Below are 21,006 nucleotides of genomic sequence, written 5' to 3'. Positions count from 1 at the left end.
CTTTTGAGGGCACGCAAGTAGAGTCATTTCAAAAACATACATTATTATTAACACCATTTAAGATTTGTCAGAGTTGTAAACTGAACTTTTTATACCTGGAAAATGTTTTGTTTTTTTTTACACTGGTTTATTTGTTTACCAATCACAAGCCCCTATGAATGAGGCAGAGGCTGTAAGATAAGACAGATAAGAGGCAACGTTACATAGATAAATTATTGGGGTAAACCCAGATTTATGAGTGGACTGTTTAGGTGAGGGACTGCAAGCACTCAGTGCCTTTAAAAGTATAAATCAAGGCTCCAGCATACAATCAAACAAGAAATCTCACGGTGGTAAAAACTGCGTTTAGTTGCCTTGGTTTTGTTCTTTCTTTGAATGCCATCCATCCAAACACTGCAGCAAAAATGTACCAAATACTCAAATGAAAGTAGCACTCGTGAAGCCTGCTATATATGGATGTAGCTAAAATAATAACAAGTGGCGTACATTGAAAGCCATTCTTGTGGGTTGGGATGTAAAATCATGTCGGTCCAACCCTTTTGCATATCATCTTGTTGCTTATTTTTGCATGCAGATAAAATGATAACTAACAACACACATGCAGGATGTGCACTGTGTACAGGGAAATGTTTTTCATTGTTTTGCCTCTCCACCAGCCCACTGGAATTGAAATGAACCAATGACTAAGAGGTTAATGTGGGTGTCCGCATCCATTTTGGGAGAGGAGTGTATTATTCGTAGCCCTTAGTATACACAGTTCCACACAACTTCAGGACATTGCAATGTTATTATTGCCTTGTTTGTATCTCAAACATACAGACAATGCAACCAAGAAGGATTTCCACAGCCAAATATTCCTGGCTGGCCAAGTCAGTCATGGAACGTCGACCCGACTGTGCACGTACTATAATTGCTGAAGTACTAACTAAGAAGACAAACGAGTAAGAGGTGAAGATAGCTGCAGTACATGCCTGACCAGAAAGTCAAATTAAAGCGGAGAGCCAGCACTTTCATTTCGTAGTAACAGCTTCATTTCAAATCCAATGTGCTGGAGCTAACACAACAGAAAATGTGTCGCTGTCCTAATACTTTCTGACTGCACTGTACACACACACACACACACACACACACACACACACACACACAGAAACACACAAGTGGTGTGACTAGATTAGCAACCCTGGGGAAAGACTGCTGGTACCTGCGCAAGCCTCAGTTCACGTCGCTGAGCACTGTCACACTGCTGGTACGCACTCACTCTTGCACACCCCGGGGGACACCAACCCTCTTAGACCTCTCACCCATCCACAAGGGGGTTTATGTGGCCTCCTTGAGGGCGTATGAACCTGCCTGTCAGTCAGCTACATGGAAAACGAGTGGTGGGACGGAGGACAGGATGGATGGATGAGCACAAAATAAGGTTTTGGAAGCATGGGGATGAAAGCGAAAGGGATGGAAATAGATAGGCGGAAGGCGGAGAATCAGAAAACAGATGGAGGGAAGACGGGGAGGGGAGATAAATGGAGAGAGGCAGCTGGAAGAAAAATGGATCAACAGACAGGAGGGAGAATGAAGAGGAGGAAATAGAGAGTGGGGGGAGGTCAGAGAGAAAAGACCCCATTATGTGCATGAGTGGCTGCATCATGGTTTCTTTTCCACCCTGCTAAAGATAACCAGCAATCCCGGTCTTTAAACTTTGAGGACATTGAGCGGCATCACTTCCTCTGGCGGGGGCTGTCTTTTTATGATCAGCCTGCTGCTGCTGCTGCTGCTGACTAGTGCGTTGTTTTTTCTTGTGTGTTAACCAACCGCTTCTCCTCTGTATATGACTGCACTGTGCTGCAGGTCAGTCGTTCAAACTGTGTGATAGATTTGTCAACCTCATGAAACAGCTTCAATAGCCACAAAATTACTAAAATATCACTGCTGCCTTCAGATGAAGCCATTTCAGATGTGAGAACTTTGTGAGAGCTGCAAGTGTGCAAAGTAATGCATGTATGTAATGACCTCCTATATGGCACAATAGCATCTGCAAAGCCAGAAATTGTCAATTCAGTTGTCACAGCAGCTGGGGCACGTTTACCGACCATCACACGATGTATATCCTAAGTGTCGCAGTTAACCTAGTCTAAGTCTCAGCTCCGTCTTCTTTTATTGCTCTTGCTGACACATCTCAGTGCATTAAGGTTTAACTCCGCTAACCTGACGGCCGCGTGTAGATGAGCATGAACTGAGAAACATTTTTACATCTTATCTGAGAAGTGTCTAAATAAAGTGCTAGGTAGGGTATCACACGGAGGGCTTATTATAGCACCGTGTCAGATGAACACACCCTACCACACACCATAGCCTCATGCAACCAAACATGCAGCTACACACACACACACACACACACACACACACACACACACACAGGGCTGTCACTTTTTCAAAAAGTCAAGTTCACGTCGTTACAGTTTGAATATCTAATTTTTCCACCTGAACGAAAGTTTGGATTTCAAATAAAAAGTGACAAAAACTAAACCCCAAAACTATTAAACCTGCTCTCATCAATCAGGCGACAATCATTAGAAGATGCCATTTTCATTATGAATGATAACTACGAGAAAAAAGCGACTACAAAGTAGGTGAAGCAAATGAACAAATGCCACTCAATCTGTGTTGTCACTCCACAGTCAGACAAGGAGTAACTTTGGGCTCATAGTTGCCAGAAATGCTGGTGTTGGCAAGCAAGTAGAATAGAAGAAAAAGGTGAACCTTGGACATTGAGCACAGAGTCACCCTCTGGGCTGAGAGAGAGAGGGAACCATCACCACTGCTAAGAGAGGTCAAGTGGCTGTTTGTGAGACTATCGACCTGGAACTAGAGAGAACGGCTTCCTCCGACGTCTCATCTGGTGTTTAAGAAATGGACAGAATGAAAGAGCTGAAAGTATCTGGTAGCATTCTGTTAAAAAAAAAGTCTGAAGAAAAAAAAGAGCAACAAGGAGGAAAAATGAATGAGTAAAGAGAATAAGAAAGGGAGTCTAATGTGGATCTGAGAGGAGGAACAGGAGCAGAGCAATGAAGCACACAGGATATTAGACTGCTGAAGGAAAAGAGGGAGAGAGGGAGAGCAGCGATACAGAGGCGGAAGTTGTAGAGATGTTGAGCTCCAGTGGAGATCACTGCCCTTCTACAGTGTGTGTTGTCGCTCCTTCAGCTGCCTTCTGCCTCCATGAGAGACTTCAGGGACAATTATGATAAAGGTCATGTGACAGAAGAAGAAATACCAGTGGCTAATTGTTCTGCCACGTCCATACTCTTACATTAACCACATTCAAACCTGCGGTCACATGACCATCATCATGTTTGCCCCTGGAGCGTCTCCTCTGCTCTCTCCAGATTATAATTCCTAACAGCAGGTCTCGTTGGCTTCTGCCCAGGCTAGAAGGGACATACTGTAATTCCCCTGAACACTGCAGGGCACATGACACAGGGACAAAACAAGCACCTAATCAAACAACAAGCCTTAGGTGGAGGAGCATAAAGAGGCTAATTGGATGGACAAACACATTTTGACCTTCATCCCAGACAGACAAGGCAGCCACATGTATATGCTGCATACACAGACAATAAGGAACTCAACAGTGCCGTTGGTCCCCTCATTGTCGACAATGGTACATTTCAATTTGTATGTTTCCATTTAGAAAGTTGCTCTCCACCAGATGAGGTCCGAGCCATGCTCAATATTAATGCTGTCTGTCAACAAAGATAAGAACTGGTTACATTATTGTAACAACTATATTTAGTAAAGGGGAAATAGTGTGTGTGTGTGTGTGTGTGTGTGTGTGTGTGTGTGTGTGTGTGTGTGATGCAGAACAGAATATATTATGATGCATATTGAATGCATAAAATAGTCCACGTCAATAGTTTTCAGGCAGCTAATTCAAGCATTCACCAGATGAACTGATAACAATAGGAAATACTGGCAGATAAGACGCACAGCATAACACACTTCCTGTATGACAACGTGTGGGACTGTTATGACATCAACTGAACTTCACATAAGCTGTGCTAGTGTACTTAAGTGAGATGGGATGGGATTAATAGCAGGGATTTGTAGGTAATGTAGATCATTCTCTTATACAGAAAAGTATGTTCCTAGTGATCATTAATGTCCGAACACACTGCTATTAACAGTAGCAGTAGCATAACAGGTATGCTGTTTTGAAAATTGCAGTTTTTAACAGTGTGCTTGAGACTACAGAAGCATGTTCCAACAGCATATAAGCAGCACTAACAAGCTGTAAACATATTGAGTTTGATGGTGCACGGGGGAAATCGCTTAATCAGATAAAAAGCAGATAAAAAGCAGCAAACGGATGTTGACGATGGCAGTTTAAGTATGACCTTGATTCACCTTACTTTGTAGACTGAAACCGCTGTCTGTCAGGAGACGATGGCAACGTCTTAACCACAATCCAAATCACTTCAGAGAACTGCTGTGTAGCAAGTAACGAGGCTAAAACTAAAGCGACAGGACAGATTCTCACACAGGCGGTGACGGTGCCGGCTGAATGAAAAACCTCAGCATGAAGCAAAGCCAGTTTTATGAAAAGAATCGACAGCTGCTAGTTGTTTTTAGGTACGGCCAGCTAAAACTAATGCAGTTTAATACAACAGCCCTGCAATAAACCCTACCTTCAGGAACGTTGCATGTTCTTTAGTGCTTCTAATAATTAGTCTTCCCGAGCTTTCTGGTGGACAATGAAGTGTCATTCTATTCTATTCTATTCTAATCAATCAGTCAAGTAACATGAAATGAATCTGCAACTATTGCCGATTAATCGATTAATTGTCTTGTCATTCTCTCGTGTTCAGGAATCTTAAATGTGAGGATCTGACGATTTGCTCTGACATAGTAAACTGGATATCCTTGTGGACCGGGCTGTTGGTTGAATAAAACAAGCTATTTGAATACATCATCCTGGGCTGTGGGAAATTACAGGCATTTTCTTTACTAATTAGTGACGTTTTACAAACAAAATGGTTCATCGATTCATGGAAAAGATGATCTGCAGATTAATCAGCAATGAAAATAATCGTTACTGGCAAAGGTTGCCAACTTCACCCTTTTTGTACTGAACAAATGTAATTTCCATACAGTGTTTAACCCTGGGCTGCATGATGTAAACCACTTTAACCATAAACTACACATCCCAAGTCAGAGTTATGTTAATGTTCATAGTTTCTGTGGCCCTCTGAATGTACGCAAAAAATGTAAATAATGACTTCTTCAGGAGCAACATTTTTCTTTAAAATATATTGCTGTCTACTTACGCGGCATGATCCCCTGGTTGACCAACTCCTCTCTGGACCGTCTCTGTTGCAGCTTCAGCTGGAGAACTGAACACCAAGAAAGAGACAGACAAAGAGAAGAAGAAACAAAAGTGAATAAATGGTGTACTGTTGCATCTGAGGTGCTCTACGGAGGTTTCTATCTGCCCGTTTAGCTGCTGGTTCTCTGCGGTCCTCTGTGAGAAGACGTACAAAGGTTATGTCCCACACTACAACGAAAAGGGAGACACACACACATAAAACACACACGCACATGCAGAAACAGACGCATCAACAGTTTCCTGTTTCATCACATCTCATCACCACGGAGATGTAGGAAGTGTGACAAAGAGAGATAAAAGAAATATATTTTTAATGTAACTTCATTCATTCTGATGTTTATTATTTTCAATCATTTACATGTATGTGAGGCACTCTCTCCATTCAGGAGAGACGGAGGCTCAGATACCAACAAGGTTCAGCACAGAAGCATCATTTAATTCCTGAAGGTAGCCGGTATTTGTATTTCGGGGTCGTGCCTCCATGTTCACATGCTCAGAAAAAGCTATCAGACTTGCTCTGACTCACCGTGTCCTGAGCCCACCTCACTTTTTGTCAGAAGGAAACGTATCTGCAAAAAAGTTTCAGGACTGAACTTCCCAAGATGAAAATATGAATTGCCAGGAAATGATCTTCTGCAGATCAGCAGCTACTCTATATCTGGGTCATGAAATCAGCATTAAAGTGTAACAAAAAATGGCATCTGGAAACATTTTTGGCAGAGGGCTCTTTTTCAGACACCCTGACCATCCGCAGTTACAATATTAGCTCACAACTTAGCACTGCAGAGCTGTTGCACAGTGGGTTATATGTTGTGGCAACTAGAAGTAATAAGATAGTACTTAGATAGTACTCTCAGATAGAATCTCAAGACCTTGCCTAAGGTGTAAACTGTATGCTGCATGCACATACGCTTTTATTGATTGCATAACAATTCCTAATTTCCTCAACATGCACAGTTCAGTGTGCAATTCTCTGATGTGATGTTTTTAAGTCTCACACAGGGTGAACACAAGAAAAGCACAAAAAAAGCCGCTCCCTGCCATGTCATTCTGTCTGCTCAGAGCTAATGTTAAAGGACAAATCCATAAAGTCAAAATTTACTGCTGCTCCTTCTGGGCTGAAGTCAATCACCCCGATGACATTCAGACTGTAGCTCAGCTTTCCTCAGTACAGCGTTCCTGCACCACGGGCTGAGACTCCACATGGGGTCACTTGATCACTAGTCAGGTTAAGTTCATAAAACCAACAAACTAATATTTCATAAGATTTGTACAGGAATTGCATGTAAAAGGAGGGTCACAGGCCAGGAACGTACATAAACATCTGCCTATTTACACATTCAGTGGACGCTGCGCAACGTTAGCATTCATTTGGAGTCGTGATTCTGGCCACCTGCTGAATGTAAGTCCAGTGATTACTCTACTTTGAGCTCTGTGTTGGTCTCCATCAACTCCTGACAAAAATATCTGGCTCTTTAGGTGCTAAATGCTCCACTATGTTCAGTGTTCAGTCGCTCAATTTGTGTGCAGTTTGGGCCTTCTTTAAAACAGCTGCCTGCTGCATCCAAAAGCACAGAGGAAAGCAGCGAGAGTGAACCAAAACGGTAAAGGTGCGTGCTGGAAAACCAAAACAATGAGCCGAGAGGCGATATAAAGCCCTGTAGAGCTGAGGGGAACTGCAGTCGGGTTATAATTCTTGAACGACCCCTTTCACATTACACATACTCTTGATCCATTGACCAAAATATTGATTATATTCATGTTTAGGCATTAACCAGTCAGTTACTAAAGATTACTTTTAAGCTAAGTAGCCTGTGTTTTAATATCTTAGTTATTAAGGATGAAGGCGAGCTGATTGCCCAGTGAGTCAGAGAGTTGGAATTACATTAAAGTGATCATACTATGAATACACTATTCACTGTGCGGGGGACTGAACAAAATCTCTATTTGGCACTATTATTCTGCGAAAAACCTGCCTGATCCTGTATCCCAAACAATTCTTTCATCCTCTGGTCCACATCGCTGGTCCTCTTTCCATCTCTACACAAAGACATTGTCACTAACATACCAAAACATGAGTCAACAAAACAAAGCTAGCCTGCTGTATTATTTATTTCTCCTTACATGCCCCTTAAATCTCACTTACTCAGACAACAGCAGGAGGAGCACTTATCTTGTGCATCTGCCCCTCTTGGTCCTCTTTTCAGTTGTTTTTTTAAATGAATGTTTTACACAGTAGAAAGGATCTGTGTGTTGTGGTGTCTCAGCACTGCCTACATTTCTCTGGTAATAATGAGAGAAGGATCTGTCACTGTGGCACTCACTATTGCAGACAGACTCTGCAGACAGTCCCTCTGTGTGTCCGACAGTAGCCTGAGATAAAAAACATTCACATTCCTTTGATTTCTGTGTTGAGGACGCGGCTGACGCAGGATGGTGCAGTTTCTCCCCTTGGCAGCAGGAAAGATTTAACTGGCTCCTGCAGGCAAACATGGGCAGACTAACAAAACAAACACTAACACAGATACTCATTACAAGCATGTGTACTATCTGCAAACACACACACACAAACATACACAGGAGTGCATAAATAAACACACACATTTTAATACCTCCACTTGCGGCTGCATGGTGTGACTACACGTACACAAACATGAAAAATGCCCACGCACGCTATGCAATCAAACACACACACACACACACACACACACACACACACACAAAACACTTGTTTTTTTGAGGCAGATGATTTGTGCCAAGAGATGACAGGCAAGTGATGCAATGTGCTGATACAGAATCTATTCTGGGAAAGTGTGCTCATTGCTCAAATGCCACAACATAACAGCAAGTGCACCTTCACTCAACAGTTTAATGCAGACAGGAGCAATTCTGATAATCATACAAGACCGTAAGGCTACTACCTTGGACTGCTTGTACAGGTCGACAAAACAATGTAAACATCTTAGGAAAAAGTATGAAAAGTCTGAATTCACAGTTACAATTACTACTGCAGAGGTGGGTCAAATGAGGCTGAACGCTAACACTCATTTGTCAGGTATAAAAGAGGTTTGGCAATTAGTAAATAGGCCAAATGATCATTATTTAGTATCACAACAGTCTAATCATGAGAAAATACTGCAGACACAGACAATTACTGCTTGACTACTCGTTAAACCCCTCCCCTCCAAAAAGCGTCTCATCATAGCAATCGTAACCAGGCAGAGCAGGCCTGCCAGGCTTTGTATTTCTGTACTAAGAGCAATGCTCCAAATATTAAGAGTTTGGATAAGGGTTTCTTTTCTTTCTTTTTTTTTAACCTTCTCCACAACAGAAAATACAAACAACACAAGTACGCTGCAGACGTGAGGATATCCGGATAACTAGCTCACGTCATACCAGGTGCATTTCAAATGACATTACTGATGTTTAACGTACAGAGACAAGTGTCTGAAATTAAGGACTTTGTTTTGAAAGTTACCAGGTATTTCAATCTGCCACAGTTATCGTTGTAAACTGCATACTGAACATGCAACAGTATATATATATATATATAAGGGGGCTAGGCTCAGCCAACAGTCCGTTGTGTGCTTGGGCGTTATGAATGTTTTTTTTTCCAGTATTTATGTTTGTCTTAGAATTCTTACAATTTTAACAGTGTTTTTTGTGAATAGTGTGAAAGTGAGTTTGGTTAATATATTTCAGACCGGTGTACTTTACTTTACTTGTCTCTTACAGGACACAACAAAAGTAAGCTTGACAGAATGCATGAACAGAGGTCAGACAGCAGTCATATGCCGAAATATATGAGATATGACGGGTATATACAGAATATATATATAGATATATATATCTATGTTGAGGTTGACTTGGCTAACTTCTATGCAACATAACATGAATGTTCAGATTATACATAGATTATATAGATTGTAAGAGATTATATATAATTCATAATTATAACCCCCCTGATGGAAGCAATATTTCAATTTCACTCCAAATTCAATCGCTATGTCTTCAATCTTCAACACTGTCCTCTTCCATTCTTCATCACTGACTTCTTTCTCTCTGTGGCTGCTGGCTTCCTTCCCCTCCTCTCCAGGGAGAGACACGAGGAACTAAGCCTGGCAATATCAGTGTCTTCTTTCAAAACACTGCTTCAAATGGATTTTAAACACATTTATATTGACGAGGATTTGTTCAATCTCTTCTGAACTATATGGATTTATTGAATCTGTTAGCTTAATTTTTCCATGAGCCAGTTTGTAAAATCATTATCAAGAGCTGTACAAGTGAAATTGACTTCCTTAGCTGCCTGTTTCTGTATTGGATGTTTTGCCAGTGTGTATGTTCACGTCCTGTCTGTGTGCTCTCTGTTTCTGTCCCTAACCTGTGCCCCCCCCCCCCCCCCCCCTTGCTCTGTCACACAGTTTTCTATTTGTGTCCATGTTGTAACCACTTGGAATCGAATCCCTCTGGACAGCTGAATTAAAAGGAACATTACTGTAAATTGCCAACACACACACACACACACACACACACACGTGAGGAGAGACAGTTCAGAAGAGGGCGATCACTTGCGTCCACTGCAGACGAAGGGGGACAGAATAAAACTAAATGTAGATGGACAGATCAATAGATCAAATAACTCTCAGCATATCTTGGTTAAAGTCCTGCCTTTGTGCCAATTTATCTCATTATTCCACTAATTGTAATGAGGCCCATGTGCCTGTTTCAATATACTGTAACTTATACACATCTAAAACAAAACCAAATGCAAGAGAAGAGTTTCAAGAATAATGTCAGTTTCAAAAAAATAAATAATGCATAAAGAACGTGAAACCTTATTTTTAGGGTTTGGCTCAATCCATGTCAATACACTTTAGACTTCAGAGTTTGCAGGGTCGGTCTTTTCCTAAATCAGTCCAAACTGCTCTCAGTCCAGCTACTTTGGAGCGAGGCACACGCCGCTACAGTCACCGGGTTGCTGAGTTCATGTGCCCAAGGCCAAGTGTGCAGTGCCCGGGCTGGCGGAGCCCCAACTGTAACCCGGCCACTTGTAGAGTATTTGATCCACTTAACACCTGAGCCCAGAAAATAAACCTTGGACGACACGCTGAGGACAGCCTAAACACTTTAAACACTCTGAGAGAAACCAGCAAATATCGCCTGAGTGGACATTTTGGCTGCCTTTTTTTGAATTAGTCAAAAGTCAAAGCATAAACCCAACATGGTAGATACATTTTAAAAGCATTTAAATCTTCATGTGCTGTATGCGCACCAGGAGCATGACACACAACAGGTATCCCACCTTGTCTGAGGCTCTGACAGGCCTGGCGCTCTAACTCAAACCGTATGGCTCGCTCATCCATGTTCCTGCTGATTGGTGGAGGCCTGAGAGGGGCAGGGTCAATGCAGACACAAGGCAGTTGTTCCAGCATGGCGAGCGTGATCAAACTCAGAAATGACTCTGAATGAGACGGCGTGAAACCTTATTTGTCCAGATTTATGCAGCTGTTCACAGGTCACAGATCTGTACATCCACAAAACTCAACAAAGCAAAGTAACATGAAAAGAAAGACTCAAAGACTCAAATTAAAAGAGATTTCTCCTCCTCATCAAAACAGGCATTTCCCACCACCTCTTTCGAAAACATTGGCAGTGTCCTCTATAACAAAGTCCTCCTTAAATGTATCATAAAAAAATCAGAGCTGCTGCACAGCTTTAGAAGAGCTTCTGCTGTATTTGCTGCAGCTACAGGACTGACTAAGACGTGTGTGCGTGTGTGTGTCTGCTCGTGTGTGTGTCAAATGTCGGTGAATCCGTGATCAAGCAGTCTGTCACAGCTGTTGCTGTACTCAGTCATTCGGCCGCTGACGGACACAAACAGGCGCAAACACACACACACACACACACACACACACACACACACACACACGTGTACATGCACACACGTTCTGAGCGGAGCTCCTCAACAAATTCCTCTCACTTAGCACTTCTGATCTGAGCTCAGTGTGGTGTCGCTGATGTGCACCTGTGTGAGCACCTCTCTGCCGTCATACCCTCAGGCCTACACACACACACACACACACACACACACACACACACACACACACACACACACACACACACACACCTGCTGCCACTCCGCATGCCTGCTACCTTTCTGCTTTCCCCTTTTCTTTGTTTGGCTTTCTTTTTGCCCACCTGACTCTTGTGATGTCACTTCCTGCTAACCATGTTCGAAGCAAACTGCACTGTGGTTCGTTATAAGTGCCAATGTAAGAGGAATCAGCGAGACGAAACCCCAAAAGGCACACTTTTACTCAGCTACTCATGCATGAAGAGCTTGGCAGCAGAATGAACTGAGGGCAGGCTGCTCACACTCGTGACTCATGTGTTCTTCAGAGGGTAAATGATGACAAGGACCACAGAAAGGTCCGTCCGCATGTCGCAGATTACCACGGCAACAATCAGGTTTTCTAAACAAGCCACTCATGGTGACAAAAAAAACATGAAGCATCACCACAACTGTTTTGGAGCCCACTCTTACATACAACTGATACGAAGAAGGGTCATTGTTGTCAGCACAAGTTCTTGATCTTGAGAAACCAAACACACACAATGTCTACACAAAGCAGCAGCAGCAGCAGCTTCCTCTCACGTCTACGTTCGGCCCACGTACGCACGCTCATTAACAAAGGAAGTGACTGCTCTGTTTCACACTTCAGCTTTGTTTTACTTACATTCAACCTGTGACAATCTTAATGAAATCTTGCCCCTCTTCAAGCTTTTATACCTTTATTTAATAGTTCAATTAGAAGAGTGCAAGTCACCTCTGCACGGGCTTTGTCATTTAGCTGCTATGGTTTTTACTGGTTTTTAAAGCGTAACTGCATCTACAGTCTACCTACCAGCTGATCTGTTCTTTACAGCGGGTCAATAATAAAGTTTGCGCCTGCCTTTAAACTGCCTTTATCTCCCTCATTCAGCTTGACTGTCTCCTCCTCTCCCTCGCCTGCGTGTCAGTATAAAACACCTGTTCCCATCCATTGACAGTTTCATTCATCTCCATTATTAAGGCTCTGTCCCAGGTGACAACAGATAATAATGTGACATGACGTTAAAAAAGGTGAGAGAGGGCCCTTTCAAGGTGAAAAAAAAAAAAACAAGCGCTCTCTTCTCATCTGTCGGTTAGCATTACAATCAACCGATGGTGCTTGTCATGTTCACATCACGTTGATGAAACAAATGATGTAGGCAGCGCTTCAGAGGCAAAACAACTGTAAAGTGTGTGCTTCTGTAAATGATGAGTTATCAGTGACTCTATTACAGACAGAAAGGATGTCTGTGTATTTGTGTGCACATGTTAAATATGCAGGATGGTGTGTCTTGTGGGTGCATTTTTGTATCAGAGGGTGTTAATATGCAAGACGTGGTGTCCCCAGGCAAAGAACTCCTCAGTCTGACGAGAGAGGGGAAAACGAATCAGGACTCTGATCCGCCATTACTCCAGATAAGGCCCCGACCAAAACGCTGGCAGGGATAATCCCGCGCTGCTGGGTGTGTTTGTGTGCTTGTGTGTAGGTGTGTGCGCGCGATTGTTTATTCTCAGGAGTGTATCTACGTGTGACAATGTGTTCAACTCCGTGCGTCACTAACGTGTGTACAATTTATGTAACAGTGCAAGAGTAGAAATGCATCTAAAGATGTGTGTCCACATGTTTGTTTGTATGTATCCGACTCAGTTAAGTCCCAACAAAGTCTCAGCTCATATCAGTCATAAACGCTGAGATAAAAGCCAACAAATTGCTAAGGGCTTCAAGTGGGCAGTAAATCTCCGTCTCTCCCTCTTTCTCTCTCTAGCAGAGCTCGGTCTTGCTGCATCAGTGGAGGCAGATGTTAATTGCTGTTTATTAATAAACAGATGTCTTGATTTTTGTCTGGGGGGGGGTCATAGTGTCAGACTTGCTAACCCCTGCTCCTGTATATAGCATTTGACAAAAAATCTTTACATACTAGCTTTTTTCAGAGCTTTCAACCGAATCCTACGGCCTTCCCCACCACGGAGCCGACCCACGCATGGAACTTGGGTCACATGAAAACAGGTGGTTATACACTGTAACTACCCCAGCTGAGATTCACTAGTGAGGACATTGTGAGTCGGGATCACCAAAGTTCTCTGTCTGTACCAAATTTCTTGGCAATCCATCCCATGGCTGTCAAGACATTTCACTAATAACCAAAAATGTCGCACTGTGCCGCCAAAGGAAAAGGCAGGGGATCACCAAGGATTCATCCTGTGGGGACCATGAATGTACAGGATGTCATGACAATCCATCCAGTAGATGTTGAGATATTTCCGTCTGGACCAAAGTGGTGAACAGACCTGTTTAAGATGTCCACGAGGCCCTCAATGTCAAGAAACTTCAACGACCAGACTCCTTTTGGTCAATGAACCCCGTACAAACCAGATACGACGAAAAAAGTTGAAATACGTGAGTGTTTTCTGCTTGACGTCATTACGCTTCAGAATGTCTGGCTATGTGTTCATCGGTGTCTCACCGTCTCACCGTCCGTGGATCTATTAAAAGGTTTCGCTGTTATGTCAATGAGATGATGAGACTAGAGGTCAAAAGTCATTGCCAAAAGTAGCCGCAGTAAACTCATGTGTCAGTGTGTGTGTGTGTGTGTGTGTGTTCATTAAAAACCTTCAGAGAGATCCCCAACGCCTCTCGGCTCCACAATACAGCAAATTAAAGCGTGGCTCTGAGGAAGAGTTAGCCCGGCTTCAGGACATTAAGCTAATGAACCTGGACACCGTTTATTTGTTATATGAAGGACGGGGGTCTACAATTTGGTTGTTGTGGAGAAGCAGTATTAAAAATTATGATTTTTTTTAAAGGTTTTCATTGGAACACAAGTCACGAAAAGCTCACCTACAACTTTTTTAATGGATAAAGAATTTTAATTAGCCATTGTAGAATCTAATTTTTAATAACTAAACTATGGCTTTACATTTTATTGCCATATTAGTTTATTGCTACATATCAGCCTCATCTTCCGTTTCATCACCTATAATCTCTCTAAAACAAGACAAAGCTGTAAACTAGTGTCAAATTAACTCCTCCACCTGGTGGAGTTGTCACGTTACTATAAGGCACAAATCATATTTCTGCTCTCTTCCCACATTTAGACTTCATTATCCAAGAAAGTTCTTTGTAATCTTGAAAAGCACAATCATAACACTACAGCATTCACTATGTTCAGGTTCCATACAGAGTGTATTTCTTTAATTAGCTGTTGACTTTCTATTCACTTTTTCCACACAGGCCACTAAGGAATGACTCACGCCATAATGAAAATGTAGTTATTAACTATGGATCCACATGTCAGTCAAACTGAAGTCTGTGTGAAAGCCGAAAACAGAAAGAGTTAGCTTCGCTTTTCCTGCAAACTATTAAAAATAATGGGACCATGCTGTGTTTTGACGGCTCCAAAAACAATGCATTAAATGTCTGTGGTGGGTGAAGCATAATGTGTCTGGGTAAACCCAAAGTTTACCGAGTTGTTTTCCATATTTTCTTTAACATAGAACTGTTCATGAGCACATTTGTAAATCTGTGCTTTGTCCCGCTGAGCCTCACACACACCAAGCCTCCGTAAACTCACCTATACATGGAGCTAGATATATAGGGAATAATCATATTCTACTTTGTTCCTCGTGATTACTCCTGCCTCCACAGTTTCCCCATTTCCTCAGCCAATACCTTTTCTTCACTTCAAAACACCCCCCACCAGCCAACCACCCACCCCGCCTCTGATATTACATCTCTCTTTCCTCTTAACCTCTGTACTCTCTCCAACTGGTTTAAATAGCAGGACCAGCTGGCCACATCGCTATATCCAGAACCTCTTTATCTGTGGAGCTAGGGTTGCACACACCTTACACACACACACACACACACACACACACACACACACACACACACACACACACACACAGAGGGGTTACTCAGGGCTGATTAAGGGGATTTGAAGGGGACTAAAACTAAACTTGAGTCCATCAGATGGGATTCTATTCATCAACTGTTAAAGCCAAACACCATGGATTCACACTTGTCTTACAAAAAAATGCTGGTTGTAGTACTTGTGTTGGCCAGAAGGTGGAGACATGCACCATTTAAATATAGAGAGCTCCACAGTGCAAACCTGTCTAACTGGTACAGTTGTTTGTCCACACGTTTCAGATTACTGTTTACTTACAGTTGCACATATATTCATATTCATGTTGCACACTTGCACAAAAACACGACTTCAATTGGCCAAATGCTCATGTATTCAAATTTCCACGGAATGGAAAAAAAGCACACAAAAAAAGCAGCTCTGTAAATGCCACAAAGATTCTTGCATCTTACTCATTTATACACACGCAGAGGAGCTAAGATTGCCGTCATAAACGTCAATGTTAAGTTAATCTTAAATGCTACTTGTGTACAGAAGCAAAAAAGCAAAAAAAAGTTAAATATTCACAATATTTCTTGATAAATCACATTTCTTGATGGCACTCATGAGCCAGTCGACCACATCTGGAGGTGGTCTGGCCCTCGTGGGAAACGAGAAAAAAGAAAACAGGGACCCACACACAAAAACATTGCTCCATAGCGTTACCAGTGAGCAAAAGCTCCACAGCTCACCTTAAAGGGAACCTTTAATACCAGGTGTAAAAAAAAAAACTTATTTCAAAATCAAGAATGTTCTCTGCAGCCTTCCTTAAAGACACAGCGGAGGGAGACAGAAAAAGTCGTATCGTCCTATGAGGTGTACTTTTAACAACCTCCTCTGATAAGTGGTGTATTTACACTTACAGACAAACCTACACACAAGTCTTGGTGTTTGGGTCAAGTTTAAGGCCACATTTGTTGTTGAACCATCATTTCAAAAAGCACTTCACTGAAATATGGTGTGTTTAGAATATTTGTCACTGGTTTGAGGGTTTGTGTGTGAGTGTGACAGCATTTGGGAGACAGCACAGCGCTATTAATAATGCGGTAATGCGAAGGGAGACCTAGTATGTCTGAAATGTAAACTCTAACAGCAGCTAGCAGCTCCACAGAGGCTAGAAAAAGCATGGCAAAAAAAACCACCCTCTCTCCCTTCTCATTTGCTTCTTTGCATCATAAAACAGTTTATTGAAATGCAAAGAAATGAGCCCCCAATCATGTTCAAACAGACAAATGAATGCGATCATAATGTGGCTTTATTGTGTTAATGTGACATCTGTATGAGCCTGAGTGTTTCTTGCTCCTCTGTTTTAATCATTTCATTACAATGTGTGTGCCCCGTGAAGCCATTTGACGGACGCTTTTACCAAACACGTCTTTACACAAGTAAAAGCAGTTCCCTTTGACTGGAGTGTAACTCACCGTCCTTCCTCTCTCTGACTGGCAGCAGGTTGGGGGCAGGCTGCAGGGACAACTCTTGCAGCTCATTGGCCACAGCTTCACTCTGAGGGCTGGGGATGGGGGAATCGGCGTTTGGGCTCTCTCCAAACGTGGTCTCCATGGTTACCAGGGATTCAGAGTGAGGCTCGTAGACAGACCTAGGAAGTGAAGAAACACACAAACACATAGACTTGGAATGGTACAAAGTTTCAGGGCCAAATGTATCACGAACACTCACAGAAGCTGTGCTGTTGTTACCTCATAGCAGGAAGCATTTTGCCCACCGTTTCATTCTGCCTCTTCATCTACACCCACTCTGTCTCCCCTTTATCTCCCTCCATACTCCCCGTCACATACACCACCCTCTATCTCCCCCTCCAAAGAGTCTAAATGACTCATTTCTGGTTATATGATCTGGTAGTTAACAGTGAGGACATAACAAAGGTAATGAACACCCAACGTGGACAATGGGACCGCCTCCCTGTTGTTATGGCAACTCAAAAATTTGCTGGAACGGTGGGACCAATGAGCTGCTGTGTGAAAAAAACAAAAACAACGCCACAACACTTTCTGTGGCAACACATTACATAATCAGCCTCTGGCTACTCAGGGAAGAAAGGTAACCCCCAATGGCCGCACACACACACACACACACACACACACACACACACGCACACACACACACACACACACACACACAGAAGTACACATTCAAGGCATTTACTCATAGACACGGGAATGTGGATATAAAGACGTTCAAGTATTACAATGAAACTGATACAAATATTCATATATTAATAGATATTTTGTTAAGGAAGGAATCTCTGTCTGTATGCATGCATGTCCTTCAATTATCTTGACATCGAAAGACCAAAAACACTCATTTGTTCTTAAAACTGAAAAAGTCTGAGAGGCCTGTGATTGTGCTGCAGCCCAGACTTTAAGGTCGGATTTATACTCAATGCAAACTCTATTTATCTAGGGAAAGTAAAAGGATCACATGCTCTCTGTCAAATAAAGTACTGCCTAACATTTGCACAGTCTGTCCTGTGCGGTCTGCATACACTCATCCTTGTGTTGCAGTTACTTTTCCAGTTTTCTGACCTTCAGTTGAGGTTGGGATGTGAACTGGGAGAGCCTGTCTCAGCTCAGGGAGTTATTGTCTGCCTACAGCATTGCTTCAAAACGTAGCTAATGGTCCAAATGAGAAACGCTTTAAGACCCAGAGTATCATTAAAACCATGCAGCTGTCATTTTCGTCCCACCAAAAGCAGGTCTGTGACTCATGTGAGGTCCTTTCTCACAGTAATATCAACATGGCCACAGCACGGCCACATGTGTCAGATTTCATAGCAGATGACCTCATTGACATAGAGAGGGACTCATCACAAAGACTCGCCCATCACGCTTTACTGCAAGAGACACTGTGTGAAGACTGGAGTGGCGACATTAGCTTAATCCAGATTATCCCGGTGTGTTTGTGTTGGAATGTAAACAATGTATTGAATGTATTGAGCTATTCAAACAGTTGTCATGGTGTCAATTCAAAAAAACTTAACCTGGCTTTCTACTGCTTTGTCAGTAGCACAGCAAATACTCACAAGCCAGAGAGCAACAACCTGGCACGTTTACATCTCTTGAGTGGAGTAAACTGCAGATCCATCATGATTTAGGATAGTTATAATTCAGAATTACTGTCCAAACAGCTGCTTTTGTCAGAATAATAAAGCTGCTGATGTACACACCTGATCTTCATTTCCATCTCACTGGATCCACTTACACTAAAAACTAAGTGAGAGGAACAAATTGAGGTAGATGACATAATGACTTAATCCATGTATACACATGGTTCAGTGTACAATGGAGAAACTTGGATTTTGACAAAGCTGATCCCGAATCTACAGTATGTTCAAAGGTATACTGCGACATTAACTTGTCTTCAAGAGAGAATCCATCAGCCCTGGACCTCGACAAGTGGGCGACTGTGAGATAGAAGTACCCAGGTGGAGCTGCTGAAAGCTCACCTCCGAAGTGCAGAGCAGCACGTTGCCTGTCAGGAGGAAAACGTTAAGGATGGAGACGGAGACGAACGAGAACAAGTTGTATTGAACAAACTTCTCCAGAAAGAGAGGGCCGCCCATCAGCAACAACTCCAGACGGAGATGAAGTCTCGTGCTGAAAGGGTGAGCGAGGACCAGGAGGTGATCAGTAAGCTGAGGGCTGAGCGGGAGACCCTCCGTCAGATGCCGGAGCAGCAGTTAGAGGACCTGAAGGTAAGACTTGAGGAAAAGGCCTCAACCAACCTTGAGCTGAAATGACAGGAAAGACCCTCGTTGCCTCACAGACCCTCGAACTCCTGCTGGAGGAGGAAGTCTCTGAGGAAAAGGTCCCAGAGAAAACAAAAAAGAGGAGCTCAGTGTGGAAGAGAATCCGCCACTACCTCGGTTTGAGGAGGACAAAGAAGGAGAAGTGGGAAAAGGAACTCACTCAGGTGAGTTGGACACTCTAATTTGCCCCAAATAAAAACATTTCAAGATAAAAGTTCTCTCTGTGCAGTTGTATTAGTAGTTGTATAGCTGAGTTGTGACAACAGCACTGTATGCTCAATGTTTACAGACAGCTGTTGGAGACAAAACAGTCCAGATGTGTTTGGTCTGAACTGTGGACAGGTAAGCAAGAAAGACAGTGAGAGATTAGCCAAACTTCAACAACCACATTTACAAAGAATAGTGAGTCCATTGTTCTTTCGTTTCCTGTTAAACAGAAAGAGTGTCCGATGCACGTGTTTGTGTGTCCCTGGGTTTTGGCAGTAAGGTGAAGTCAGCGCGGAGGCAGCTGTTCACATGAGCCCCATGGAAACAGTGTGGTCCGCACACAGGAAGAGCACGCGACAGAGCCTCTTCCTACGCAGCGCGCGCGGTGGCCTGCTGTAAACACGTACCTCGGTACTGTCTCCGTCCCCGCGTGCTGCCCGCGTCATGTTGTCCAACTCACGCTGACACAACCGCAAGACGAGCAGGGCTGCTCCGGGGAGGCTGACGAGCGTGTGCGCTGCACACCGTGAAGTCAACCGGGATGAGAAACAATGAGTTTCCTGTTAAAACTTTCAAAATACAACTCTTATTGTTGACCGTATCTCTGGAAAAGCTTTAGAAATATACCTACAATTGTTTTGAGAGGAAGACCACTGAACATCCGGTGTTATTGTGTCTCTCTGAGGGTAACACACACACACACACACACACACACACACACACACACACACACAAAGTTTCCGTTCGCGTTATTTCTGTAGGAGTGGCTCCTCCCTGCTGCCGCGCTGGTTCATGTAACACTCACCTGTCCTGAGGTAAGAGGATGCACCTTGCCGACATGTTGCGGGTTACTTAATGTTAAAGCTTTAGCATTGTTTGGCTGCCTAATATTCATCAGTACTGACACGATAGGAAGATCATTTGGGATCATGGCATTTGAAGAAATGAACGGAAGTAAAATAAACACAGATGCCATTGTCACGACCTGGCTCAAAGGAAGGACAAAATGTGGAGACCACACAATAATCTTTAAAGTAAAATACATTTATTTAAGAAAACTAACTTAAGTCTGCAGTCAGTCCATCAGTAATGTGTGCAGTGTGTGTGTGTGTGTGTGTGTGTGTGTGTGTGTGGGTGTGTGTGTGTGTGTGTGTACAGGTGTAAGAAAGCAAAACTAAAGCGACCAAAGTCCAGACAAACCAAGTAACCCAAAAACCTAATAATCAGACAATAGGCCTTGAGGCCGGGGGCTGTCACACCATTTATACCATTTTAACAAACGGGCTTTGTTAGGGTTTTAACAAAAAGCACCATTCTAACACAGCTGTCATAAATTGCTTCACATTAAAAGACAATAGCAAGATGTAAAACAGAGACAGAATAAAAGTAATACACTTTTTTTCTAAATAGGAGCCAGAAGGGCAGGTGGTGAAAGGTTCAACTAAGAAGAGGAAGGTGAAAAAGTCACCCTAAGCAACATCCAGATGTTTTATCAAATGTTGCAGATATACATGTGGGGGGCCCCTGGGCAAAAAGATTAGCTGTGGGGGTCCCCAACCTAATCCCCCATTTCTTTCTCTCTCTTTGCAATATGTACAGTTTTGTGCTGGAATAAGACGTGGCCCCAGATATTCTGCATGTTCATTTAATTAAG

At 42.9% G+C, this 21,006-nt stretch overlaps 1 protein-coding gene across 1 annotated transcript in view; it reads right to left on the bottom strand.

The window, feature by feature from the left end:
- LOC139300390 (myocardin-related transcription factor A-like) overlaps window positions 1-20,024 on the bottom strand; it is a 31,571-nt gene extending 11,547 nt beyond the window's left edge. Inside the window, exons 1-4 of the mRNA XM_070923462.1 lie at window positions 19,984-20,024; window positions 19,760-19,869; window positions 16,801-16,976; window positions 5,322-5,387 (exon numbers count right to left, since the gene is read on the bottom strand). Of these exons, the coding sequence (XP_070779563.1) occupies window positions 5,322-5,387; window positions 16,801-16,939 (205 nt within the window). The 5' untranslated portion in view covers window positions 16,940-16,976; window positions 19,760-19,869; window positions 19,984-20,024. The remainder of the gene's footprint in view (window positions 1-5,321; window positions 5,388-16,800; window positions 16,977-19,759; window positions 19,870-19,983) is intronic.
- Between the last annotated feature and the right edge of the window lie 982 nt (window positions 20,025-21,006).

This window comes from Enoplosus armatus, chromosome 17, assembly GCF_043641665.1.
Source record: "Enoplosus armatus isolate fEnoArm2 chromosome 17, fEnoArm2.hap1, whole genome shotgun sequence".
NCBI lineage: Eukaryota > Metazoa > Chordata > Actinopteri > Centrarchiformes > Enoplosidae > Enoplosus > Enoplosus armatus.
Note: the sequence above shows the minus strand (reverse complement) of the source record. Positions and strands in the feature narration are given on the sequence as shown.